The 25,429-nt window shown below is 45.9% G+C and overlaps 1 protein-coding gene across 1 annotated transcript; it reads right to left on the minus strand.

Annotated features, from left to right (window-relative positions):
• Positions 1-1,505: 1,505 nt before the first annotated feature.
• ELF5 (E74 like ETS transcription factor 5) lies at positions 1,506-21,480 on the minus strand. The gene is made up of 7 exons (XM_074998936.1): positions 21,248-21,480; positions 16,615-16,742; positions 8,425-8,658; positions 6,010-6,060; positions 3,927-3,995; positions 2,436-2,631; positions 1,506-1,915 (listed from the first exon to the last, which is right to left on the minus strand). The coding sequence occupies exons 2-7, from the start codon at positions 16,736-16,738 to the stop codon at positions 1,819-1,821; spliced, it is 771 nt and encodes a 256-aa protein (XP_074855037.1). The 5' UTR covers positions 16,739-16,742; positions 21,248-21,480; the 3' UTR covers positions 1,506-1,818.
• Positions 21,481-25,429: the final 3,949 nt, after the last annotated feature.

Here is a 25,429-nt window from a genome sequence, read left to right on the forward strand (position 1 = left end):
TTTTTTATACCATTTTGATACCCTCTCTGAAGGGATTTTCCTGCTCTCTTGAAATACACATAGCAGTTAAAAAATTAAAACAAAAGCTACTTTGCATACTGCAATAAGAATCCTTTCCTAGGATCCTGAGCATCACAGCACCAAGGTAAAGGTGCTGCTGCATTTCGCTTTGTGCTTATTTAGTTGGCCAATCCTGACTAAGAAGACCACTACCCTGCCTCCTATGAGAAAACAAAAAGGAACAATTATTACTGCTGAAATGATATTTAAGTTTAAAAGAAACAAACTTGTGTTATGGGGAAGATATGATAATGTACAACACTACATTCGGGTTCTACAGAGGAAGAGCGACCCCATTGAAAACAAGACAAGGATCTAATTTATACCACAGAATCACAGAATCATAGGGCTGGAAGGGACCTCAGGAGGTCATCTAGTCCAGCCCCCTGCTTCAAGCAGGATCAACCCCTACTAAGTCATTCCAGCCAGGACCTTGTCCAGCCGGGACTTAAAAACCTCAAGGGATGGAGAATCCACCACCTCTCTAGGCAACGCATTCCAGTGCTTCACCACCCGCCTGGTAAAGAAGTTTTTCCTAATATCTAACCTACACCTTTCCCTCTTCAACTTCTGACCATTACTGCTTATTCTGCCATCTGACACCACTGAGAACAATTTCTCACCCTCCTCTTTAGAGCTCCCCTTCAGGAAGCTGAAGGCTGCTATTAAATCACCTCTAAGTCTTCTCTTCTGTAAACTAAACAAGCCCAAATCCCTCAGCCTATCCTCATAGGTCTTGTGCTCCAGACCCTTAATCATTTTTGTTGCCCTTCACTGAACCTGCTCCAGCAAATCCACATCCTTTTTGTACTGGGGGGCCCAAAACTGGACACAATATTCCAGATGTGGCCTCACCAGTGCCGAATAAAGAGGAATAACTACTTCCTTAGATCTGCTTGAAATGCTCCTCCTAATGCGCCCTAGTATGCTGTTAGCTTTTTTGGCTACAAGGGCACACTGATAACTCATATCCAGCCTTTCATCCACCATAACCCCTAGGTCCCTTTCCATCGTACTGCTGCTGAGCCAGTCGGTCCCCAGCCTGTAACAATGTTTGGGATTCTTCCGCCCCAGGTGCAGGACTCTACACTTCTCCTTATTGAACCGCATCCGATTTCTTTTGGCCCAGTCCTCCAATTTATCCAGGTCACTCTGGATTCTCTCTCTACCCTCCAATGTATCTACCTCTCCCCCTAGTTTTGTGTCTTCTAGCATAAAAGGAGTGTAGCAGACCTGAGACTTGGGGCCTTGGTAATAAGCTCAAGAACATACACTGACCACAATGCAATTATCTCTAGATGAGCCAAAATACTGCCATTCTAACAAAGACTAGGAAAAAAGATTGTCTGTTCTGCAAAATATTTAACAACCTTATTGCAATAATAAACATATCTTCACTGACTTCTTTTCAGTGTCAGTAGGAAGCAGTAATTTCATGCTGAGAGCTCACAGGTAATGACAAAAGATTACCTTCCTTGGCACAGATAAAATAGTTCTTTTTAACCACACCTGGAGATGCATCAGAGGTGTTACTTTCATAAGGGCTATGCATAAGCTAATGTTGATAAGAAGATATATAGCGAAGAGCCACCCACTGATGTGCTGTCATGGGCTGCTCTGGCCAGTTTCCCAGAGAAGTGTCAACTACAGACAGGTACAGAGGAGAGATGCAGGAGAAACATTCCATGTCTCAGGTGTCGCAGTCAGTCACTTCACGTTGTCAATTGCATAATCAGTCTGATGCATGGGGCAATTAGTTCATAGCTTGTTCTCCTGCCACCCATGGGAGTTCCTTCCAAACTTGTACACTAGCCTTCTGTCTATGCGTTCCAAAATTCCAGTTTTATAGTAATACCTGCAGTAACAAAACAGAAGTGGACTTTACTTTAAAGGAACTGTTCCCTAGTCATACACAATAGCAGCCGAACAAAGAAGTCCATTTTTTTCCCCTGTGGAACAGCAATCCTTTCTTTCTGTTAAATGGATAATCTCACATCCCCAGCTCAGTTTACAATAGAGTTCAAAGCTTTGCCAGACTTTTTGAAGGGTGAACTTTGCTCTTTTAAAACAAACATTGTATGTGTATTTTTGCTTCTAGGATGACCACAGTTCAGAATGATTTGCTAGGATTATTGTCAAAGCAGAAAGGCAAGTACTGTTGCATTACAAGCCATGAGCCAGATTCTTAGCTCACCTAAGTCAGAATAGCTCCACTGCCTTCTGAGGAGTTATGTTGATTTATGCTATCTGACCATCTGGCCTGTAATCTTAGAGTGGCTCATGAACCTTGGATATCATAGTAAAAAGCTACGCAATCCACATAGTTGTGCGAAGTGGACTCATAACACACCATTAGTAATCATCTACTAACGCACCGGAGAGCTCTGCTCAGTTTTTCATATGTCATTCTGTCATTGCGCTTCCTTTGTCCCCACATCTTTGCTAGGGCTTCTGACTTCACAACTCGAAAGATGCCTTGTTCTCTATCTTCCCATTCGAGAATGCCACTGTTTTCTTCTGGGGAAAGGAGGAGGTCTCGTACAAATTCCCACAAGTGAGAACTCTGAATGCCTTCAGCAGGAAGAGGACAGAAGATTAACAGACTTTTAGTGACACAGTACTATAGCAATAGAAATAAATTGGTACAGCTGGGTTGTATCTGTCAGTATCTAGCATTCATTTAGCTTAGGAGACCAATTGCGTTGCTTATGTATAAGCAGAATTAAATTACCTTCTGCAAACTGACCTTGAAAAGGACCTAATTCTAGAATCTGTCTTTTACCCCAGTAAAATTTTGAATGTTTCCCCTTTACAAATTTGGGATGAAGTTACATCCTTCAAGGTTCTGCCTACAGGAATCATTTCTGATCTTCACAGACTAATGGTGGAAGTTCCTAATAAAGGACAGCTGTGTTTGAGGATTGTTTTTACAGCCCATTTTTAAGATTAATTTTAAAAGGTTTGTTGTGAGTTTAGTGCTGATGAAATTTCTGCATTAACAATGGTGACCAAATTCCCCTTTATCTCTGAACATTTACAGCTTCAGCACCAGGTGGGCACCGCTCCCCATGCAAGTGGCTTTCTCTGTGTGCTGGTGTTTAAGCCTGAGGCTTGCCTGAATCATAAATGCTCTGAAAGGGACAAGATTACCCCGCTAAGAAAGTGGACACTTGTGGTTACCCGGTGTGCGTGCATCACGCTTAAGGAGATTCTGAGTAAGCAGTGTCCCAGGAATCAGGAAAATGGGGAAGTGCCAAACGCACTATTATCAACTGCAAGTGTAACTAACCACAGGCAGACTTGAAGCTGGGACCCATGGAGCTTAGTGTGCAGGCACATCTACAGCCTGATCTAAAAACCAGCTGGCTCTCAACTTAAGCTGCAGACCGCACTCATTCTTTCTCTGAAGTGGTCAAGGTGCCACTACATGGCACCATAAAACACACAGAGGTGTGTGGATTACACAAGCATTCAAAATTCTTCAGCCAGGCCTCTCAAAGTCACAAGTGTGGCTGATAGGTTTTTTTTTTTATTAAATAATTTGAATTTGTTTATTTGCCTTCTGTATGTTGAGCCTTTAGGTCACACTTAGTTTTCACTTTCCACCTTTTCTTCACAACTCTCAAGGCTAGAAGCTTACTTTTTTAAAAAAATGAAAGCTGAGGTTTTGCAGACGCCAGGAAAGCACCCATGTAAAGACACTCATGCTACAATTGTGAGAGCTGGCAACACTGCAGCTCAGCCACTGCTCTATATTTTGCTTATCACTGAGTGATTCACCCCTTTCTGGCAAACATTTGAAACCAGGCCTTTGTGTGCCTCATAATCTTCCCAGCACAACTTCTGCATTTTAAATATATACCTACTTGTTTTACCATGATTGTGACATTCTGGAGTCTTCATGCCCCCTGCTCTCAAGCATGCCTGGTCTTTGTCTGGAACAGAAGAATAAAATGACATGTGAAGGGGGCATTTGAGTCTGGAGATAAGTGGTCAAATGGGCAACATGTTCATCTAATCAAATGTCATTGCAACATTGAGTCAAACTGGGGATGTGAGCTGTTACTCAAGTTATCTTTTATGAAGAAGAAGAAGGAGCAAAAGAAGAAGACTGCTTTATGAGAAAGCTAAACCAAAGGGACTAATTAACTTGCAGTTTAGTAATTTGACAAGCACCACCAAAAAGCCCCAAAACATTTAACATATCTACACATTATGTCTGATTATTTGGTTGTAGGGAATTTAGGGGTCTCTTTATCAAATCCATATACATGGGCTGCATCTACACTAGCAAGTTCTTTCAAAAGATTTTTCGAAAGAAAGGGGCTCTTTCAAAAGAGCCCATGGAGCATCTACACACAAAAAGCATTGTTTCGCAAGTAAATGGGAAGAGGGTGGCGCACCTTTCAAAATCACTCTTCCTTTTCTGTTGTAGGAAAAAGTGCCCCCGCTTTTGAAAGCTTCCTTCAAAAGAAAACATGTAGACACTCTGCAGGGCCCTTTTGAAAGAACAGGCTTCATTTTCAATCTCTGGCCCGTTCTTTTGAAAGAGCGGGGGCTGTGGGGATGCTTTCTTTCAAAAGAGCAGATCACTCTTTTGAGCCGCTTTTCTGTGTGTGGACGCATCCTTTTGAAACAAGTTCTTTCGGAAGAGATCTTCTGGAAGAGCTTCTTTCTAAAGATCTCTGTACTGTAGACATAGTCATGATGTGAAAATGGGGGCATTCCTGGCTTGGCATTCAGACTACACTACAGTCAAGAGTTCATATGGCTAGCAAAGGCTGGTTGTCACCAATAGTTTTGTAACTTCTATAAATCAACAGATCTGCCCTGCCTTGCACACAACAGCAAGTTCTTCAAGGTGAGTACTAGGGCTCTCTCTGTAGCAGTGGTATGAAACAAAGAAGGTCCAGAAAGCCACCTCACTGAATGGAATAGCAGAGAGCTACAAAATCATTTAAGGTGGGAAAAATGATGCCTGGGATCATAGTTTTGCATTATTGTACAACCCACTCTTCAGTGTGTTAGCCATCATGTTTGCTGGCCTGATCCCCTGTGACTTCTCAATCTGTTGAAGCCTCAAGCAAGAGTTCTTAGCCTCTCAGTTGAAGAGGAAGAGACTCACTATTTTAGTGCTGAAATTCTGGGATTCAGGACTTCCTGCCAGTGCCAATGGCATCGACTAGAATTACATAGACAATGACACATCATCGTCCAATGGTAGGACAATGCACCAGTGTGCTTCCCCTGCGCCCTCATGTAATGGAGTGACATTTTCGCATCTCTGGTCAGTTTTGTTTAGTGAACTCTGTGCTCCCTTGAAACATGTCCTGTGTCAGAGGGTTTTCCACACTGCCTACATCCACACAGAGTGAGAGTAAATCCGGTCAGACCCAGGGACTCTGCAAGAGCTGAATGCAGTTCTGCCACCACAGGCTATCACTGTGTTACAGCCACAGTGACAGGACTAGGCTGTTAAGATTCTCAACAGGGGAAAAGGAGCCTCTGTTGGGAACCTCACTAACCCTTCCCTTCCCACCACAAGAGTCTTTAAAACATTCAAATGGAGACAATGTTGGAGTGTTTTCTCTTTTGTAAAAATCTCTTGAACTGCAGCATCTGCAACAGTGGGGCTGACAGCTGCTGCGGGCTCTGGAGCAAATTGGGAGGGCAGCCCAACACCACAGCCCCAGGACGGACAAGGCCAAAGGTGGAAGGGGTGGGGGCCAAGGGCAGTTGTCCTTAGTGCTGCCAGGGTCATAGCACTGGGCCCCTCACAACTGTGTGAAGCAGCACTACCAGCACTTCAAAGGGGCCCAGAGCTCCAGGTTCCCTTGAAAAGCTGGGCCCTGGGACAACTGCTCTCTTATCCGCCTGTTGCTAAGTGTGGAACACGTCTCACCTTTCCTAGTGAACAGAGCTTTGCAGGCAGAAAACAAGAGTACTTACAATCTGTGGCAGGTGACTTCGATTCTTTGGTGTCCTTAAAAAAGGAAACGCCTATGGGGGGAAAACGTGAGATCCAGTGTTCAATTCTATATTCACACAGTGTGCCGAAGGACTTGGCATTGACTCTGAGGGCACAGCCCGAGCCCTTTTCCCATGCTATATTAGCATGTCTGGATAGAAACTCAAAAGAGAATATAGACAAATACAAATTGCACAAGGAAAATTATGCTCCTATCTATGCAAAGGCTGCTGCTAACGACCAGCTTTCCCTCCCACTTCTCTGGCCTTATCATTACTAGGTTCCGGTCCTTCACAGGCTCTCTCTCACCTCCCTGTATCTAGGTCAAAGGCCTTAAACAAGTATCACCTACTCCATCACACTTCGCTCCTTTCCTCTTAACCTCCCCTCTGTGCTCCTCACTTGGGCCAAGCTTCCTGCCTACCTGACCTCTCTCTCTCTCACCTTTTGTGTTTTCCATATTGTCCCACATACTTAGATTGCCCCCTCCCTTCAAGTCTTTTCTAAAGCCCATTTCTTCATTTCTCCCTACGCTACTTCAAGTAGATTTAGGAAATGCTGCAGTTAAGGTTGCCTGTACAACCTTCATTTGGCCTTTTTGTGCATACGCATTAGCACCAGGCCTTCATTTTTCAATAGGACCCCCACCCAATTCAGAGCACAGGCTGGATGGCGTGGCAGGGCCTTTGCTGGAGGGGGTGCACCTTGAGCGCTTCCGGTTGGAGGGAGAGCTAACACCTATGCCTGGGGTTTGAGTGGCTCCCTCCCAGCCGTATGGAACAATTGCAGGAAAAGGCCTGTACTGTCAGACCCCAGAGGCTGTTCTGGCAGCCAGGGGTTGCTTGAGTGCAGGGATTCTTAGGTCAGGCCCCTTTTGCATGGCTATATCTACTTCATCAGTAGCCAACAGCCCTATGAGAACCGTACACCACTCCTGAAGTAGCAGGTAAGCCGGCCTTAGGAAATCCTTGAATCACTGGGAGACACAAAGTGGCTGAAATGCATTGCAGGATTGGCTCTAACTCCATAAGCGCCCATCAATTTATAATCCATCCGGAGAGGGGAAAAATAGTGTGGCCCTGGAATAGACCTGCTAAGACTTCCTGTCCCCGGGGCAATAAAAAGTCATTTAGTTTATCAGAACAGAAACCTACAGACTCAGCCTATGAATCTCTGGGAATCTAAACTAAAGACTAGCTGTGAAAGAAATTTTACTTTGCTTCAGTTAGGCCAGACAGGCAATAGTTGAGAAGTTTGTGTGCTTAGATTCACTTCAGCAGCAATATATTTCTTAATCTGTTAGGAAGCAATAATAAGGTGGAAAATAAGTAAAGGAAATGGACTGTGTTTGAGAATAATGTCAAGTGTATTAATGAGGGTCTCCTGTTTGTAACATGTGCCCAACAAAACCTTGTGCCCACCATCAGATAAACAGTGCAATCTCTGTTGTGTTGAGAGGAACATAGTAGCAGTACAGGTTGCACCTCCCAGGTCCAGCAAGGTCGGGACCTGTGAGGTTCCATACAATAGAATTTGCCAGACCAGAGGAGGTCTGCTACCAGGCAGCCCTATGCTCCCTAGGGCTGCCACGGTGCTCCAACCCTGTACTGTGGTGGGGCTGCCACGAGGCTCCAGCCCTCTCTGTGCTGCTGCAGGGCAGCCGGGAGACTCCAGCTCTGGCCCCTGCCTACAAGGCAGGTGGAGAGCACCAGCCCCTGTGCTACTGAGGATCAGACAGGGGCTCCACCTCTGACCCCAGCACTGCCACAGGGCAGGCAAGTGATACATCTTTGCTCTGGGCCCAGCCTGGTCTCCTCAGGTGCTGGCTCCAGCTGGGCTGCCAGACACGGGCTCCATGGATGCTTGTCTGGCCCCAGCCCCAGAACTCTCTGGTCCTAGAACATCTGTAGTCCTTGTGGACCAGGGTTGCTGCTGGATGAGTAAGTCCTGGATTTGAGAGGTGCAATCTGTATCTGAAGTTGGTTGATTTGAAATGAGTTTGGTGGTCTCATTCCACTTTTCTCTGAGTGAATACACCACATTTTGCACCTACAGTGCATTTTCCACAGTCTCAGTGGAAAAGCCAAGGACTGAAAGGGCCCTGGCATCTGAACTATGGTCTTATTCTGACCATACTCTGTCATTTCAGGCATAAATGACACGAGAGGGCCCAGTTGGGAAGCCAGTAACGTCACTGCCCATGCTATCTTCTATTTATCTGCTGCATTTCTCCTGTGCTTACAATTGATCTAGACACCAGAGGGGCGTCACCTCTTCTCTGAATAAATAAGGGACTTTAGTCCCAGAGCTGTTATTCCAGCATTTTCCATTAGCATGAAGTTCAGGCAAAAGTTTAAAGCTTTTTTTGTTTTGCATTCCATCCTTGAAACACTAACCACGTGTCCTGATGGTCTGTAAGATGAAATAAAGGTATTCGCCGCAAATGCCAGCGGCATCTGTGAACTCATCTTGGGTCATGCTGCACAGCTGCAAGCCATTAATATTAAAGTGGGAAAAGGAGATGCAGTTGGCATCTAGCTTGTATTGGTCACAGCAAAACTGCAGCCACTCCCAGACATCGTGTTTACTCCAGTATTCCGGGTGAATAGCTGTCCAGCAGGAATCACCAGCTGCAAGAGATTTAGCAGGAGAGAGAAATGAAGCTGAAATACTTAAAATTATGAAATGCTTCCCAGTGAGCATAATCCAGATAAGAGCAGTTCCCATTCCTTATTCTAGTAAGACCACAATCTTCCTCAATTATTAATTTTAATTCTGTCTGCTTATGTTTGGTGGCCAAGTATTACAGCCTTTTGCATGTAAGATATTATTAATTATTATGTAGGGCATTTTTATAGAATGATACCAAAAGGACATGCCTCTCAATCTCAAGTGTGATACATAAGATGAAATATAGACCCAAAGTGAGGGGTAGTAAAATATTCATGCAGGATAATTAAAATACTGTGGAATCAAATCCTTTAGCATTACCCTCTCACTCCAATTTCATGATTATTTCCTTCTGATGTAAATAACTTGTTAACAAGAAAAGTGAAGGGACACCAAATTTCATAGTACTTTTGCAGTAAAAATGACAGTGTGTCTCAGGACAAGATGCTGAACCACTTGAGAGATACCTCAAAACACTATACAAGACTTAAAGGAACCTAACAATACCCCTGGCAGGTAGGTAAATATCATGTTAATTACTAAGGGAAATGCCAATTTCCACAGCTATACCCAGCAGGTTATCACCACACTATGTACTTCCAGATGAAATGCAAGTGTTAAAAAGAGTTGTGTGAACTTTTGTTATTTTAGAGACTGCCACTAGATGGTGGAATGTGCATGTAGCTCCTGGCAAAATTCTTGTTCCGGGAAACACCTGTGACAGGTAAAGAAAGATGCTTGCGTGGCTGGTAGGCAAATTTTAGTCTGAAATATTTCAGTTGAAAGTGTCGACATTATTTTTCAACAAAGGTGAAAAAGTTTCTCGATCAGCAATACAGTTGGTGGGAAAAGCTTGTTGCTATTATTTTACAACAATACTTGAAAATTATTCTTCTATGATTTGTTTGTAGAATATCTGCTTTTTTAAAAAAATAGCTCTGGTGGTGAAAGTAGGAGAAGGATAACACAGGCACATGCTGCAGTCAACAGTGATTAGCATTATAAAGATCACCTGTACAGGGAAGCTTGACTATGAATACTGTTTCTTTAGGTGCAAGCACTCAGATCTTTACCACTTGAGGGAATGGAGAATATCTGTAGCCTGCCTGACAACTGGCTACAGAATGGGAAACATGAATGGAAAAGGTCTTCATCTTGCAAAAGGCTCCCTTGGATGTTTGTGCGGGTGCAGCCTGCATGGAGCAGCTACTAGGATTAGAGCCAAACACACTACAATGCCCTTTAGCTCTGGGTGCATTTCTTAAACCCTGTGGAAAATAGAAACAAAATTCTGTCTTCCAGACTCATTACTTCTATTAACTCACTAGAAAAATTCTGTTTGTTATACTGGAATCCTTGAGAATGAGCATCCGGAGGCATTCTGGTCCAATGACAGAATTATCGATCTTTGAAATTGTTGCTCTCTCCTTTTTAAAAGAGCTTTGCCAGTTTACACCACCTGATGCTCTGGCCTATACTAATCATGACTGACCAAGCATGTGACAGTAGATAGTAAGTGAAAGGCATGTAACTACCATAGGGATGAAAATAGTAACACATCTGAAGAAGTGGGTCTGCCCCATGAAAGCTAATACAATTAATTTTGTTAGTCTTCAAAGTGCTACATGACTGCTTTTTTGTTTAGGGATGAAAATGTGATACATAGCTAAGAAAATAGTTAGATACTGGTTCCTTTTTATCCACATCTTATCTCAAAGCATCCTTTGTCTCATCTTTGATTTCCTAATTCCTCTTACCAGTCAGCCAGAACTAGTTTCATGTTCAGATTACTTTTCTTTAACTCCATGCACTTTCTGGTCAATTTGTATGAAAAATAGAAGGCAGTGTAGAATCAGATTGCAGTGCGTGCACACAATGGGACCTAATTTTTGTTTTGGTCATGAGCCTAGCCAGATAGTTTATTTCTGAGTGTAAATGTTGCTGTTGTGTTAGACTTAAGTACCCTAATGAAAGTAATGCAATGGTTCAAAATTGTGACAGTGGTGGAAATATGGATCTTGCATTTTAAATGGGTTTCAAAAGTATAAATATGAGATTTTTTTGTGAAGCTTTAAAACTTATAGAACAGTTTGTGTTCTTTCATGTGTCATCCACATATTGTAAATATCTCCATTTATTCATGCACATAGAATTAAAAGAGTGCTGTATGTATTCTTGAGTATCACAGACCCTATGAAGTCTCATCCTATCGAAGGGAGGTAGTATAGATAGGAGAAGATGTGGGAAAAAGATGCGAACTTTGGATCTGTGTTTCAGGCTCTAAAAACTTTGAAGGTATTTGAATCTGACATTGTTTCTTGTCCTTTATAAAGGAAGAGGTCAGTTGTGAAATACAGGTTGACACTGAATCAAGTTCTGTAGGCCCTGGTATTGTTTGCATAGCTGCGGCAGAGAATGATTGATTCATGTGGGAGGGAAGCAGTTGTACTGCCAACAATCCCGTTCAGGCCTTTTGGTGAGAGAGGGCAGCTTGAAAGTCAGCCATGCTCCACAGGACCTCTGGCTCTGAAGCTAGCCAGAAAAGGCACAGAATCAGTATGTCACCTGTCCCTCCTGTTGGGGACTGAGGGCTGGCTCCAGACCTTTGGCAGAATTGGAACAGGGTAGCCTACTTTACTTTCAAATAAGGTTAAGGCATCAGGGCATGAATCCAGCATTATCTTTTTAGTGTTGTCTTATTTGTACCTTTGGGACCCTTGAGTTGTTTAGATAATTTTCTGATTATGGAAGAGATGGGGTAAGGATAAAGGCCAAAATGTCTTTCTAATGTCTTGAAGAATTAAGTGAAGTTTGCTCCTCTGGTGCATCTGTTTTTAATTCTTCTAGGGTAACATGAGAAAAAAGCAACTACTCCTCTTCTTTTAAAAATTACATTAAGTAACCTTTAAATACTCAAGCAACTGATCCCAAAACTTTGACTTGATGATGATAACTACCAGCTTTGCTGGTAATATAAATGCCATGGCATGTTCATTTCATGGAATGGTTCTTGTGAGGGTTAGCTTCACTATTGATTTCTAAAAAGAATGGATTCTTTTTGAAAGTCAGAAGATATTGTAGGGTCCCAGAAAGTGCTGACATATGTCATGGCGCTCAGAAAGTGGTGAGAGGGTGGTTTGATATTTTTAAAAGCACGCTTCCTTTAGTCCTTACACCGAAGTTTAGCTTCTTGAGCAGCTAATAAGCCTCTACAGGAGAAGTATGATACCTTTGAGTGGGAGGAAAAGGACCAGCTGTCTTCTCCTTGCTGCGTAGTGAAATTCTAAATAAGAATTATCCAGATGATATGAGGTGGGAGAAGCCAACAGGAACATTTCAGAAATGTGCCTAGAACTAGAGGTGAGGGACAGGAATAATTTTTATAATGGGAGTCCTGGGAACCATTGAACTGGACTGTAAACACCACACAGACTGGACACCACTTTTCAAGACGCGGGTGCTGAAGCACAGCCATCCTTCACAGCCAGAGGTGAGAGTAAATGGGGGCACTCTGGTGTGCAGCTCTGGCAAGAGCTGGCTATCCTGTGGCAAAAACCAGCAGGGAGATACTTAAAGAGCTGGCAGAGACCCAGGCTGCAATAGGACAGTACTGGTAAGAAATTTTATGTTACTTTTACCACTGTCTACAGCCTAGTTTTAGCTTCCATGACTATAGATCTCTGGGAAGAGGGGAATTTGATAGCAGAGATAAGGGGGAGCCAGAGTTCCAACAACAACATGGACCTCTGCTAAGTTGTGGTTTGTTACTTGCCTTTAGGTTGAATTTGGGTTACATTTTTTCCAGACTGAGTATTTTAGGGCTCTGCAAATGGGGAAGGTAAAGGGGGCCATTTCTCTGGGGGCCTGGGGCTCCCAGCCATCACCATTCCTATTGCATTGAGGCCCTTTAAATCACACCAGCCATCTTGCCATATGGTCTGTGCAACTCTGAGGGTTGGGAGGGGTGGGGGCCCAGAGCTATGGTCCGGGCAATGCTGAGGAATGGCTACTTCTGGCCTCATTGCTTCCACCCAAAGCGCTGCTCCTTCTGAGGGATGGAGCGGCCCTACCCCCGGCCATCTTGCCCATAGTCCTGCAAAGCTGTTGGCCCCCCCATAGGCAGGAGTGAGACTAGAACTACACTCTGTATGCAGTCATATCAGAAATTCTGCCTGTCTCATTATAGGCTCCTGCAGTTCTGCCACATGTCTACTATTTTATTTACAGAGGAACTCAGGTCATTCAAAATCCAAAATGGTAAATTGTTTTCCCCAGAAAGCATAGGGATCATGGCCAGATCACAACCTAGGAAAAACCATATTCTGTGCTCTCTTGTGCTTCCGATAAGTATAGTATTATTAAGAGTCTTCTGTTTCTAGCTTAAGTCTAGTTGTATAGCATTGCTAGCACTGATATAACACAACTGTGAAATTTATTCTTGGGCTACCACAGGGAAGAAAAAAAAGTGAACACAGTTTAGTGGATTCTACAAGAAAGTTTTAAGTCAGTTCATGGGAGAAGTTATTGCAGCCCTAAGTCATGCTAGAAAGGTGGAGGAGCATCCAACACTGAGTAATCCTAAGACAAAAAAAAGAGGAAAGATAGATGTAGCCACAGACAGGTCAAATGAAGGCCAAGTACTTACACAGACCAACCCATTTTAGCGTGTGATCTGTGATAAGAGCCCAGAACAAAGCAATGATGTATGCTTAGGAACCATTTCAATTACTTTAGACAGTCTAATGTTCTTTCCATTGTCTATGAGCAACACGGATCTTTAACTAGATGGAGTTGGAACAGCACAGCTATCTGTCTGTAGGCCATATACTGGTAATAGCTAATGAAGATGGTCAGAGCTGATGGAAAAATTTCTAATGGAATGACTGTCCATTAAGAAATGCTGATTCATTGAAATTGAGACAGTCTCACATTTTGATACGGTTGAACTTTATAATATAAATTCAAAAAAGTCAAAGCTAAAACAAAACAATTTACCTGAAATATTTCTCCCTTCAACCCTGCCAAGTTGCTTCACAGAAAACTCAGAAATTCTTTGGTTTTTGCTTTCATTCAGAATGAAAACAAATAAAAAACAAATCAAAGAATTCCCCACAAAGAAGAACTTCTGTTCCTGCGCAACACTTGAGCTTCTTCTCACATGCATTTGGAGCAGATTCTATTCCAGATTATATGGGCAAATTTGAATGGCTAAGGTTTACAGCCCAGAAACAAGCATGTCATGCATGAGGATCATAAACTTGTTATGGTTTAAACTAGTTCAAAACTGCTGTTCTCTAATAGTTGAAACTGTCTTGTGAGGGGACGAGGTCTTGTAAGAGCACCAGTTTTGTAATTTGAAGCCATAAAAGTTGTTTTGGGGGCAAAAATATCTGAGTCAGATCCCAGTTTCACCACAAGGCTGGCTTGGTAACATGAGTGAGTCTATGGCTACGTCTACACTTGCCCCAAACTTCCAAATGGCCATGCAAATGGCCATTTCGAAGTTTACTAATGAAGCGCTGAAATGCATATTCAGTGCTTCATTAGCATGCGGGCGGCCGCGGCACTTTCGAAATTGACGCGCCTCGCCACCACGTGGCTCGTCCCAACGGGGCTCCTTTTGAAAAGGACCCCGCCTACTTTGAAGTCCCCTTATTCCCATGAGCTGATGTGAATAAGGGGACTTCGAAGGAGGCGGGGTCCTTTCAAAAAGGAGCCCAGTCTGGACGAGCCATGCAGCGGCGAGGCGCGTCAATTTCAAAGTGCCGTGGCCGCCCATATGCTAATGAAGCGCTGAATATGCATTTCAGCGCTTCATTAGTAAACTTCGAAATGGCCATTTGCGTGGCCATTTCGAAGTTTGGGGCTAGTGTGGGCACGGCCTATGCTGCGTTTTCTTTCCAAGCATTTTGAATGATGTAGCCTAAGGAAAGAGGGGTGGTGGTGGCAGGGGGAAATCCAGTCATCCAGAATCAAATTCTTATGGAAGGAAAATAATTTGTAATGGGAAATGCTACCTGAACCTTTATGGCAGGGATCTGGCATGAAAGTCTGCTATTTGGATTGATTTCCTAACTATATGCCCCAGATGTAGTTCCATAAGCACAGTGGAGGAATTGTACACTACATGTTCAGGAGTATCAGCAACTAATCCAGTGGGGGCATTACTGTGGTAATATTGATGTACTATTACAATCCACTGAGGGCTGTGCTGGTTTTTAAAATCTCAAAATTCACACATTTACTATGTATTTAACTAGTGGTTGCTGCTATGGACAATACATTTACACAAAGTTGCAGAAAATTTAGAAATGTCACTGTCAAAGTGAATTACTATACATAGTATGGTGTGATAAGGGTCTCTTTTACCTAGGCCACAGCCAGGTTCAGTCTCTCACCCTTCTCCACAGGTGCTAGGATTTGCAAAGTGTCTCTGTGATCAGGAACCCAGCTCTAGCTCCTGGTCCTCCTCCCACCCCCAGGACTTTCTTCCCAGCTGTTCCTGAGCTGGAGCCAGTCTGCCTTCCTCTCAGGGTTTTCCTTTCTCTTTGGCTGTGTCTACACTTGCATTCCTCTGTCAAAAGAGGTATGCAAATGAGGAAGTCAAAAATGCAAATGAGGTACAAATTTATATATCCGACACCTCATTTGCATATTCATATTTCAAAATAGTTTCTTTCGAAAGAAGAAAACCAGTGTAGATGCTGCTCTTTCAAAAGTAAACCCCATCTTCGAAAGAATGCTTCTTCCCATAAAAAAGGGAAGAAGGATTCTTTCGAAGATGGGGTTTACTTTCAAAAGAGCAGCGTCTACACTGGTTTTCTTCTTTCAAAAGAAGCTCTTTCAAACTAAGAATATGCAAATAAGGTGCCACATTTGCAAATCTGCACCTCATTTGCATTTTTGATTTCCCTCATTTGCAAACCTCTTTCAAAAGAGGAATACAAGTGTAAACACAGCCTTTCTCTTTCTCTTTCTCTTTCTCTTTCTCTTTCTCTTTCTCTTTCTCTTTCTCTTTCTCTGCTCTCCCCCCCTGCTCTTCCACCTGTGGAGGGTTTTTAAAGGTCTCTTATTAAGCCAGTAATGGAGTCAGCTGGCCACAATTTGGTCGAGCCAGTTCCCACCCAGCTGCCTGTAATTGCCCTACTCATATTTAGCCAGTCCTTTTACCTGTTTGGGCAGTCTTTCTCTCCCTCTGACCTGGTCCTGCCACAATAAGTAACATGCAGCATTAGGCAAAAAGATTTCAAAAGCAAATTCTGTGTTTTAAGTAGACAGTGCAAAAGATTGGGGCCCTGGCATAGTAGGATCTATTCTTGTCTCAGCTTTTGACTCCTTCTGTAACCTAGGGGGGCTATCGCTGACATGCTGTGAGTCTGTTTGACTTCTTGCAATAAGAAGATGACAGCGCCCAACTGAGAAACTTAATTAACTGATAGCTGAAAAGCTCTGGTGTTCTTTTGGGCTCAGAGTGGTGAAACTCAGGAAGTCTAGGGTCGAATTCTGGGTCTGCCATAGATTGCTGGTTGACCTCGAGCAAATCACTTGACTTCTCTGACTTGTTTTTGCACTTATCTAATGGGGAAAAAGCTTCCCTATGCCACAGGGATCTTGTGATGAGGCACCCATTCCTGGTTGTGAGGCCCACATACACTACAGTGATGTAAGCCTCTTGTATATATGATTCTTACAATAGATGTGCAAACAGGTATTGTTTTTCATATGACTATCTTGCACGCAGTCAGCTTATGTGCCTGAACGGAGTAAAAGTGCTTGAATGAGAAATAAACATGACAATAGGCTGAGCAGTGAGCAGAGCATGCACAGGCCATATCCCATCACAGCCAATGTACCGCTGTTAAATCCAGCTCCCCCACACGCATACACTTCTTTTCAAACAGAGTCTATGTACACACCTGGCTGATGATCAAAGATGGGGTAGCAGTCCTCAGTTGTCCCAAACAATTCTGTCCATGACATCAGGGGCTCACAGACCATTGTGTTTGGCGAAAAGGTGCTGTGAGAGACCGACTCCAACATCCTCCTAAAATATTAACACAGAAGTCAAAGCATGGCAACAAAATCTCAAAGACCTATGTTACAAGGTCCCATCTAGAACTGCTTTAATGGGCAAGGGTGCACACTTGTGAAAAGTCCTCTTGGGTCTATGCTACATCCCGAGGCTGTGGCTATGCCAGCACCACCCTTTCAAAAGGGGGATGCTAATGAGCCATTTCAGCAGATGCTCATTGGCATAAAAGTGGCGCTTTCAAAACACACACCACCAGTGTAGATGGGGGCGTTTCTAAAGGACCCCTGGACTTTGAAAGCCCCTTCCTCCCAAAACCAAATGGGAAGAAGGGGCTTTCAAAGTCCGGGGGTCCTTTCGAAAGGTCCCCATCTGCACCGGTGGCGCGTGTTTTGAAAGCGCCACTTTTGAAACGTGTGTGGCCGCCATTATGCTAATGAGGCACTGCATATGCATGGCAGCACCTCTTTAGCATCTGCTGAAGTGGCTCATTAGCATCGCCCTTTCAAAAGTGGGGGGCTAGTGTAGCCGTGGCCTAACTGTTCCACTGAAGTGCCTAGCTAGATCCTGAAAATTGCAGGCAGCAGAGAAGGGATTAGTGAGCCCACCAAGAATGTTATCAGTTCCAAAGGATCTGCAAGCAGATTTACGGGTAGACTTGGATGTGGGTGGTATGAAGGTTTCTCATAGATTCTTGTGCATTACTGGTGGCATATGTAAAAACCTAGGGAAGAACAGACCTATAGTACGGTACACAGACATATGTTCATACAGAGGATAATTTAGTTAGAAATATTTCTTTTAAATGTACTGTACAAGTCTTTTGACAAACAAATCATTAAAAACAAAAAGTTCTGGCCTCATGGCTCCTACACTGTAAATCAGATACAAGCACAGACATCAGACAGTTTATGGTTTATAGAGAATATACAGTATTTGAAATTTAATCACAGACTAGAGTTCAGTTTACTTCTAGCGTTTGGTCAGAGCTGGAAGTCAAGCAGAAACTTCTTTATTAATAATAGGAAGCTCATTGTGTGACACTGTCAACTCAAACTGGTCTATGGAGATGCTGAAAAAATATAATTCTGTTGTGAAAGAATTAAGGAGGAGAGACATTAAAAGATCTAGACAAGGGAGAAAAGCTCTATCTTCAGATGAGATTTGAAATGAGACAGCAAGGCTTCTGTGAAGTGGAGTGATTCAGTGGGACCTTTCCAGAGGTTAGACAGACACACACACAGTTTTCCTTAAATCAGGCTTGTGACACCCCAGCCCTGATCTCCCACGTGAACTTTAACTGTAATTGATTCAGCTTTAGTAGTCTGGGGAAAAAAGCAAGAAAACGGAATGAGTTCCACAGTGGTTCAGTTCTGCTTTTTCATCTACAAGTCATTGACAACTGTCACTGTTCCAATGTCTCGCAATAGCTCCACAGATGTGCCACAATGAATATAGAAGGGCAAAATAAAAGGACACAGATTTGACATCTTTGGCCTTTGCCTCTTTCAACTTTAGCTTCTCCTGTCTTTAGTAATTAACTCCAGATCTGGTCATTCCTCGCAGACAGAAGCCTGAACAAGCTAACGTGATCTTATAGCCTTAAAGGTTGACATTTAATTTAATGCAAAAAACAAACAAAAATAAACACAAAAACAAAACAAAATGAAAAAAAGCCAAGCTGTATGCAGTGGGAATAGGGGCTCAGATCTGTGCTGTGACAAGTGTATAGCAATATGGGCCATCTGCTCCATTTGACACAGTTCATTAGTAAGCCAGGGTAATCCTTGTGGCTGGTGTGAGACAGAGTAGAGAACAGGGGTTGGGGATTGATGGACGTGAGACTGTAGTGCTCTAGCATCTCATCGACGTCTTGGCCTGGCAGTAGAAGACCCGTTTACCCTGCATGCTGTGAAAAGAGAGTGTTCAGAAGTTTTCACAGACAAAGTTGTCACTTCTTTCCCTAGTGGAACTGAGGAGGAGCTATAATCTTTACCCGGAAGAAATGGGAGTAGACCAGGAGAGTGGAAACAGTTGGGATGTCCTCAAAATTCTCTTTTGTCAGGTCCAATGTGTATACATGTTCCAGAACAAATGCAGCCCCAGCGTACTATACTAATAGGAATGGAACACATGAACATTCGAACACTCAGTGGATCACTTGAGCTGCTACACTGCCATATTTCTCTAGTGGACCTAGTATGATACAAGTATCAGAGAGGCAGCCGTGTTAGTCTGTATCTTCAAAAACAACAAGAAGTCCTGTGGCACCTTATAGACTAACAGGTATTTTGGAGCATAAGCTTTCGTGGGCAAAGCCCGCTTCATCTGATAAGGTGCCATGTGATACAAGTGTTACATGTACAAATGTATTTCACTAATGAACCTCAGAATTAAGAATAAAATATAAAACAGCTGAGGCAATTCAGATGTTTCAGGATTTTATTTGAACAGAGCTGGTTATGCCTGGCTCAATAATAAATAAATAAAAATCATGAGGCTTATGTATTCATATTAGATTTACTATGAGTCACTTATGTTCTTTCACCACCAGAAGTGGGCCGCCATACACAGAAAGAGGTGCCCTATACCACACAGCACAATGACATGTTTGTTATTTCATGGATGATGCAGGATCTGACATTATACAGAATCCTTTCCTAATTCTTCTGCCCTCAGTTAAACTCTTGTATTTGCATTAGATCATGGAACATTAATACTGTAGGAAGTTATGGCAGGTCAGACCCAACGCACCAACCGCACAGAAACACTGCGTTTTGAAGTGGAGAAGAAAACGTCAGAACTAAAATGTCCACAATTCTTCTTCCATCACAGAGCTCTGATAGCTTGGGATATGCTTACATAACCCTAACAGATAACCACTATTGATGGCTCAGAAAAAAAGGGAACCACTCGCACCCTGTCCCCAGAACCCTGCTAATCTGCACAAGGTGAATGTTTTCCCCAGCACCATATTTGTATGTTACAGGAATAATTGTGAAAAGTAAGCTTCTCAGTGGAGCACAGGCATTTGCAAATATACTCTGATATGAGCAAAATAAGCAAAAAAGAGACTAAATAGTGCACCCCATTCCAGATAGAAGCAAGTCTGATGTCTCTTATTGTAATTGATCCCACAGACTGTATTAGCTGTTGGAAAATGCAGCTGTCTGGGACTACATCATGCTGGATTCCTGTACAAGAGTGAATTATTGCTTCCCACACAGGAAAACGTTTGGGGTGAAATCTGGGCACTACTGGAGTCAAAGGGGATTTTCCCACTGGCTTCTCTAGGGACAGAAGTTCACCCTTTCTCAACAGCCAAGGACAACAAGCAAACCACCTGAAAGTCCAATGTCGTTTCTAAAAGTACTTTTTACTGGAAATACATATAAGCCATGGAGGTGGGGGGAGCATTAGCTCTTCACAGTGCACAAAATTTTGCAATTAATTTTAAAAAACTATCTTTTTTTACTGTTAACATTTGGAAATTTGTCACTACTTACATAGGGGAACATGTTAGTCTTGATGGGATCTAATCACGTCTTCACTAAGGCAAGCTTTTGCAAGACAGGTAAAATATTGTTAGTTTTTATAGCCTCATTATCAGTGTGAGGGGAGAATAAATGTCACGCCTGGACTAATAAATTTTCATGAGGATTTTCCAGTCTGAACAGCTACACTTAGGGTAGCCTGAGTTCTGTTAGCAGTGAAGATGGGCCTGATCCAGAACCAATCCATCATATTAGAGACGTTCAGATCCAAATACACATCTGATTTGTAAGGCTTAGTTAGAACAGCGCTTATTTCTCCAAACTGGGAAATTCTAGATTTGATGCAGTTTTAGAGCCCATTTCATACTTGACTTTCAGCTATAATGACAAGGTTACTGCTGCTCAAGGGCTCAGCAATACACCATAATAGGTGACAAACCTAATTTACAGATGAGACATTTCCATTTTAGAGAGAGACCTAATTTATGCTGTCAGTCTCATATACACCTGTGCATTTTACACCGAGATATATTTATTCTCACGGTCAGTAGGAGAGCTAATTTATTTTCAAATAGTCTAGGCAAACAGATAATTATTAATTTAGAGCATGTGAAATAACTGTTCAGCATTACCTGGAATCATTTTTAATACATGCTATCTCTGCTTCCACATGCTCTTGAACTAGACAGGGGAAGGGGCAGTCACTTGTTTCAACAGGAAATCTTTCAGTGGTAGTTTTGCTCCTGCTGGTGCATAGCTGGAAGAAGCAATTAACTTCCTTTTGGTTTTATGAGACACATCTGGATTGCTATTTGTTGAGGGTCAATTGCCGGGTAGGAGACAGGCACATCTCAATTGATAATTTATTAAATTGAAGTGAAATGGGTTGGTTGGAACAATTGGTTTGAAGCCCAAACACGAATGGCACCAGGGAGATGACTGATAAAGCAGCATGTCCCACACACTGCTTTGGCAGCTGGAATTCTGTTCTACAAATACTGACATCAATAAACAAACGGAGCTTACGTGCAGATGGGTGCTTATTCCCGTCAGAATGATTAGGTCCAAAAGGAGTCTCAGAAGCAAGGGGAAGGAAGCGGCTTTCCAGCGGCAACACAGAGCACTGTGGAAAACAAGCCACCTGCAGCACTGTGATATATGGAACTTCTTACAGACAGGTTCGTTTGGTTTTTCAGGTTCTTACACACACCCCGTTTGATGACAGTGAAAATACAGAGTGAGACACGGTAGAGGGAGGGAAGGAGAAATATTCTTAAGTGCAGAACACTTACTTTTTTATATTGTTTATTTTCCTCTTAGAGTTGTTGACTTAAATAATTGTGACTCTTAACTAAAAAGTCAGGTCTCAGCGTGGGAGCCTTTCCTACAATGCTTTCTTTGGGAATCTTGGCACTTCAATGGGCTCTCCCACTTCATCTGTGAGCCTCAAAAAGTATAGAAGTTAAGTAACATTACCACCAACCCCCGCATTTTACAGCTGAAGATGTCAAGGAGCAGAGAGATGAAATGACTTGCCTGAAATCACCTCTGAATCCATGGGGAATATTGTGAATAGATCCCCTGGCCGCTTGAGCTACATCTACACTGGGAAGCTACATCGAAATAGCTTATTTCGATGTAGCAAAATCGAAATAAGCTATTTCGATAAATAGTGTCTACACGTGCTCCAGGGCTGGTGCCGTCGACGTTCAACGTTGACGTTGGGCAGCACTACATCGAAGTAGGCGCTGCAGGGGAGTGTCTACACACCAAAGTGGCCCAAATCGAAATAAGGGTGCCAGGAACAGCTGCAGACAGGGTCACAGGGCGGACTAGCTCTTCCGGGGCAACAGCTAGCCGCTTCCTTAAAGGGCCCCTCCCAGACACACGCAGCCTGCACAGCACGCGGTCTGCAGAGCCACAAGCCCGCACACCCCATGTAAGCAGCATGGACTCCCAGCAGCAGCAGCCAGAGGCCCCCACACCCGTCCCTGGAGGAGCAGTGGCTGCCCTGCTCAGTGCTATGCAGGAGGCAGCTGACCATCTTTTATTTATGGAAGAGGAGCTGCCCACAGGGGATGAGGAAGCAGCCCCAGACCTTGCTGCCCTCCCAGCGCCACCCCCGGCCGCACACGCCGCTGGCTGTGGAGATACCCCATGAGCACGGACTGGTGGGAGTGGCTGGTGCTCAGCGATTGGGACAATGACCGCTGGCTCCGGACCTTCTGGATGAGCGACAGACATTCCTGGAGCTCTGCCAGTGGCTCACCCCTGCCTTACGGCACCAGGACACCCCCATGTGACGTGCCCTGACAGTAGAGAAACGGGTCGGCATCGCTGTCTGGAAGCTGGCCACTCCAGACAGCTACCAATCCGTAGGGCAGCAGTTCGGTGTGGGCAAGGCCACCGTCGGAGCTGTCCTCATGGAGGTTAGAGGACCCAGGGAAGGGGGGGAGCCTGTGGGGAGGGCCAGACACACCCTGCACACCCCTCACTGGTGCTCTCTCATGTCCTTTCCCTGCAGGTCGTCCGTGCAATCAATGCCCTGCTGCTCCACAGGCTCGTGCGGCTTGGGGACCCCGATGCTGCCATTGCGGGGCTTGCCAGGCTGGGCTTCCCAAATTGCTTTGGGGCTCTGGATGGGACCCATATCCCCATCCGTGCCCTGGAGCACAGCGGAGGACGCTTCCTCAATAGGAAGGGATACCATTCCATGGTCCTGCAGGCCTTGGTGGACAGCTGGGGCCGCCTGTTGGACATTTATGTCGGCTGGCCTGGCAGCACCCATGACGCCTGGGTGTTCAGAAATTCAGGCTTGTGCCGCTGGCTGGAGGCGGGAACCTACATCCCCCAGTGGCAGATCCCTGTGGGGTACACCACCATGCCCCTCTGCATCATCGCAGACACGGCGTACCCCCTCCGGCCCTGGCTCATGCACCCCTACATGGGCCACGTCACAGCCAGCCAGGAGCAGTTCAACACGCGTTTGAACCATACGCGCCAGCTGGTTGAGTGGACTTTTGGCCACCTCAAAGAGCGCTGGAGGTGTCTCCTCACCCACCTGGATGTAGGGCTCACCAACATCCCCCAGGTTGTGGGCGCGTGCAGCGCACTCCACAACCTGGTGGAGAGCAAGGGAGAGGCCTTCTTCCAGGGCTGGGCTGTGGAGGCTGGCAGGGCTGACGTCCAGCCACCCGCTGCCCCCAGTTGCCAGGTCGACCCTGAGGGGACCTGGGTCCGGGAGGCCCTGCGGGCCCATTTTGACCAGGCTGCGGGGTGAACACTGGCAGGGCCAGCTGCTGGTGAGCCACCCACTGCACCCTCCCATCCTCCACAACGCTCCCTGCCCCCACGCCCACACCACAGATCACCTGAGAGCACACCCCACCACACTTTTCTTTGAAATAAATGGAAATGTTGTTTCAAACAAACAGTGCAACCTTATTATTAACAGAAGAAAAGGGGGGAACTATGTACATGGGGGGGGGCAGCTACTAAAACAGGGGTCCAACAAAAACTATTTATAAATGAGGGAATATGTACAAAGAAGGAGGGGGGACCACGTCCTCAGCCCCACACCCTAATGTCCAGCGCCTGGTATTGGGGGGACGCGACCCACGTCTCGGCTGGAGCCCTGGCTGAGGCTGGATGGGGGCCGGGAGAACCGGCAAATACGGCTGGCCGGTGTCCACAGGCCCATGGTCCCCCTTGGCGGCAGGCCCCAGGGTGGCAGATGGTGGAGGGACGGCAGGTGGAGCGGCAGGTGGAGAGGCGGGTGGTGCGGCGGGCAGAGCGGTGGGCGGCGTGGCGGGGGGGGCCAGGTGCTGCGCAATGCGGTCAAAAGTGCGCATGAAGGCCCCCCAAGCCTCCTGGCACCAGGCCAGTGCTTGCTCCTGGGGCTCTAGCCACCACTCCTCCACCCGCAGGCGCCGCTCCAACACCTCCAGCTGATGGCGGAGGGTCACGAGCAGCTGGGGGTCCGTGGCTGTCCTCAGGTGGCTCCTCCGTTGGCCTCGTCCTGGGGTTGGTCGGTGCTCCGCCGAGCGGCTGGCCTGCTGGGATGGCCCCGGTGGGCTCTCTGGGACCACGGACACCTCGCTGGAGCTCTCCAGGCCCTCCGATGGTGCAGCTGCGGAACACGGGGGGGAACAAGGGTGGAGACAGCTGTTGGTGTGGGCCCTGACCTGTGGCCCTTGTCCCCCCACCCCTCTGCTGCTGGTTCCCCATACCCATCCCCTGGAGATGCTGCTGCTGCTGATGGGTGTCCCACCCCCCCACCACGGGGGACCCTAGGTTCTGCTCCCCCAATCCCCAGGGATGGGGCATGGCGCTGTCCTGCTGGGAGGCAGGGGCTGATGCACTCTTCTGAGGGACATGCCACTGCTGTCCTTAGGGCCATGGTCATCTGGGCGTGTGGAGGGCCCTGGTCATGTCTCTTGTCCCCGCCTCTTAACCCCGGGGGTGTGCACCAGGAGGGTACCTTCCTGACGGTCCACTCCCACGTTCGGGGGACACCCATTGGGCGGATGCCCTGCTGGAGCTGTGGGACGGGAGGGCAATGCGGAGCCCCCCGTTGCTGGAGGACTCCCCCTCCTCCGGCGTCCCAGGGGTGGGCTCCTGAGGGGGCCCCTGGGGTGCAGGGCTTGCCTCCGGGGCAGACTCCATCTCCAGGGCCTGCTGGGGCTCGTCGGCCAAGGTGTCAAGAGTGGCCGGGGGGGAGGAAGTGTACCGGGGGCCCAGGATGGCCCTGAGCTCCCTGCAAAAGGGGCAGGTGGCGGGGACGGCCCCAGATCGGCTGGCCACGTCCCGGGCCTGGGTGTAACCCTGCCGCAGCTCCTTCATCTTACTCCTGACGTGGTCAGGAGTGCGGGCAGGGTGCCCCGGGCAGCCAGGCCCTTGGCCAGCCGAGCAAACGCATCCGTGTTCCGCCTCTTCCTCCCCATTACCTGGAGCACCTCCTCCTCGCCCCAGAGCCCCAGCAGGTCCTGGATCTTGGCCTCCATCCAGGAGGGGCCACGCTGCCTCTTCCTCCGCTGGCTGGCAGGCTGGGAGCCCTGGCTCCCCTTGGGGGGGGTGCCCTGTGGGCGCTTGGGGGGCTGGCTGGATGCCATGGGGTGCAGGGTCGTAGATTGGGGCTGCTGAGGTCCGTGCAGGCTGTGCACATGGCTGTGCTGCTGCCTGCACGAGCTCTCAGCTTCCTGCACAGGA

The sequence above is a fragment of the Carettochelys insculpta genome, chromosome 6, assembly GCF_033958435.1.
Source record: "Carettochelys insculpta isolate YL-2023 chromosome 6, ASM3395843v1, whole genome shotgun sequence".
Taxonomy (NCBI): domain Eukaryota; kingdom Metazoa; phylum Chordata; order Testudines; family Carettochelyidae; genus Carettochelys; species Carettochelys insculpta.

What these genes read in the sequence shown, in the direction of transcription:
- ELF5 (XM_074998936.1), bottom strand. Translation starts at nt 16,738, where the DNA reads ATGTTGGAGTCGGTCTCTCACAGCACCTTTTCGCCAAACACAATGGTC. An exon ending in ACAGACCATCAGGACACGTG is followed by an intron (nt 6,061 to 8,424) that starts GTTAGTGTTTCA and finishes TTCCCCCCATAG; the next exon opens with GCGTTTCCTTTTTTAAGGAC. An exon ending in GAAGTCACCTGCCACAGATT is followed by an intron (nt 3,996 to 6,009) that starts GTAAGTACTCTT and finishes CTTCTGTTCCAG; the next exon opens with ACAAAGACCAGGCATGCTTG.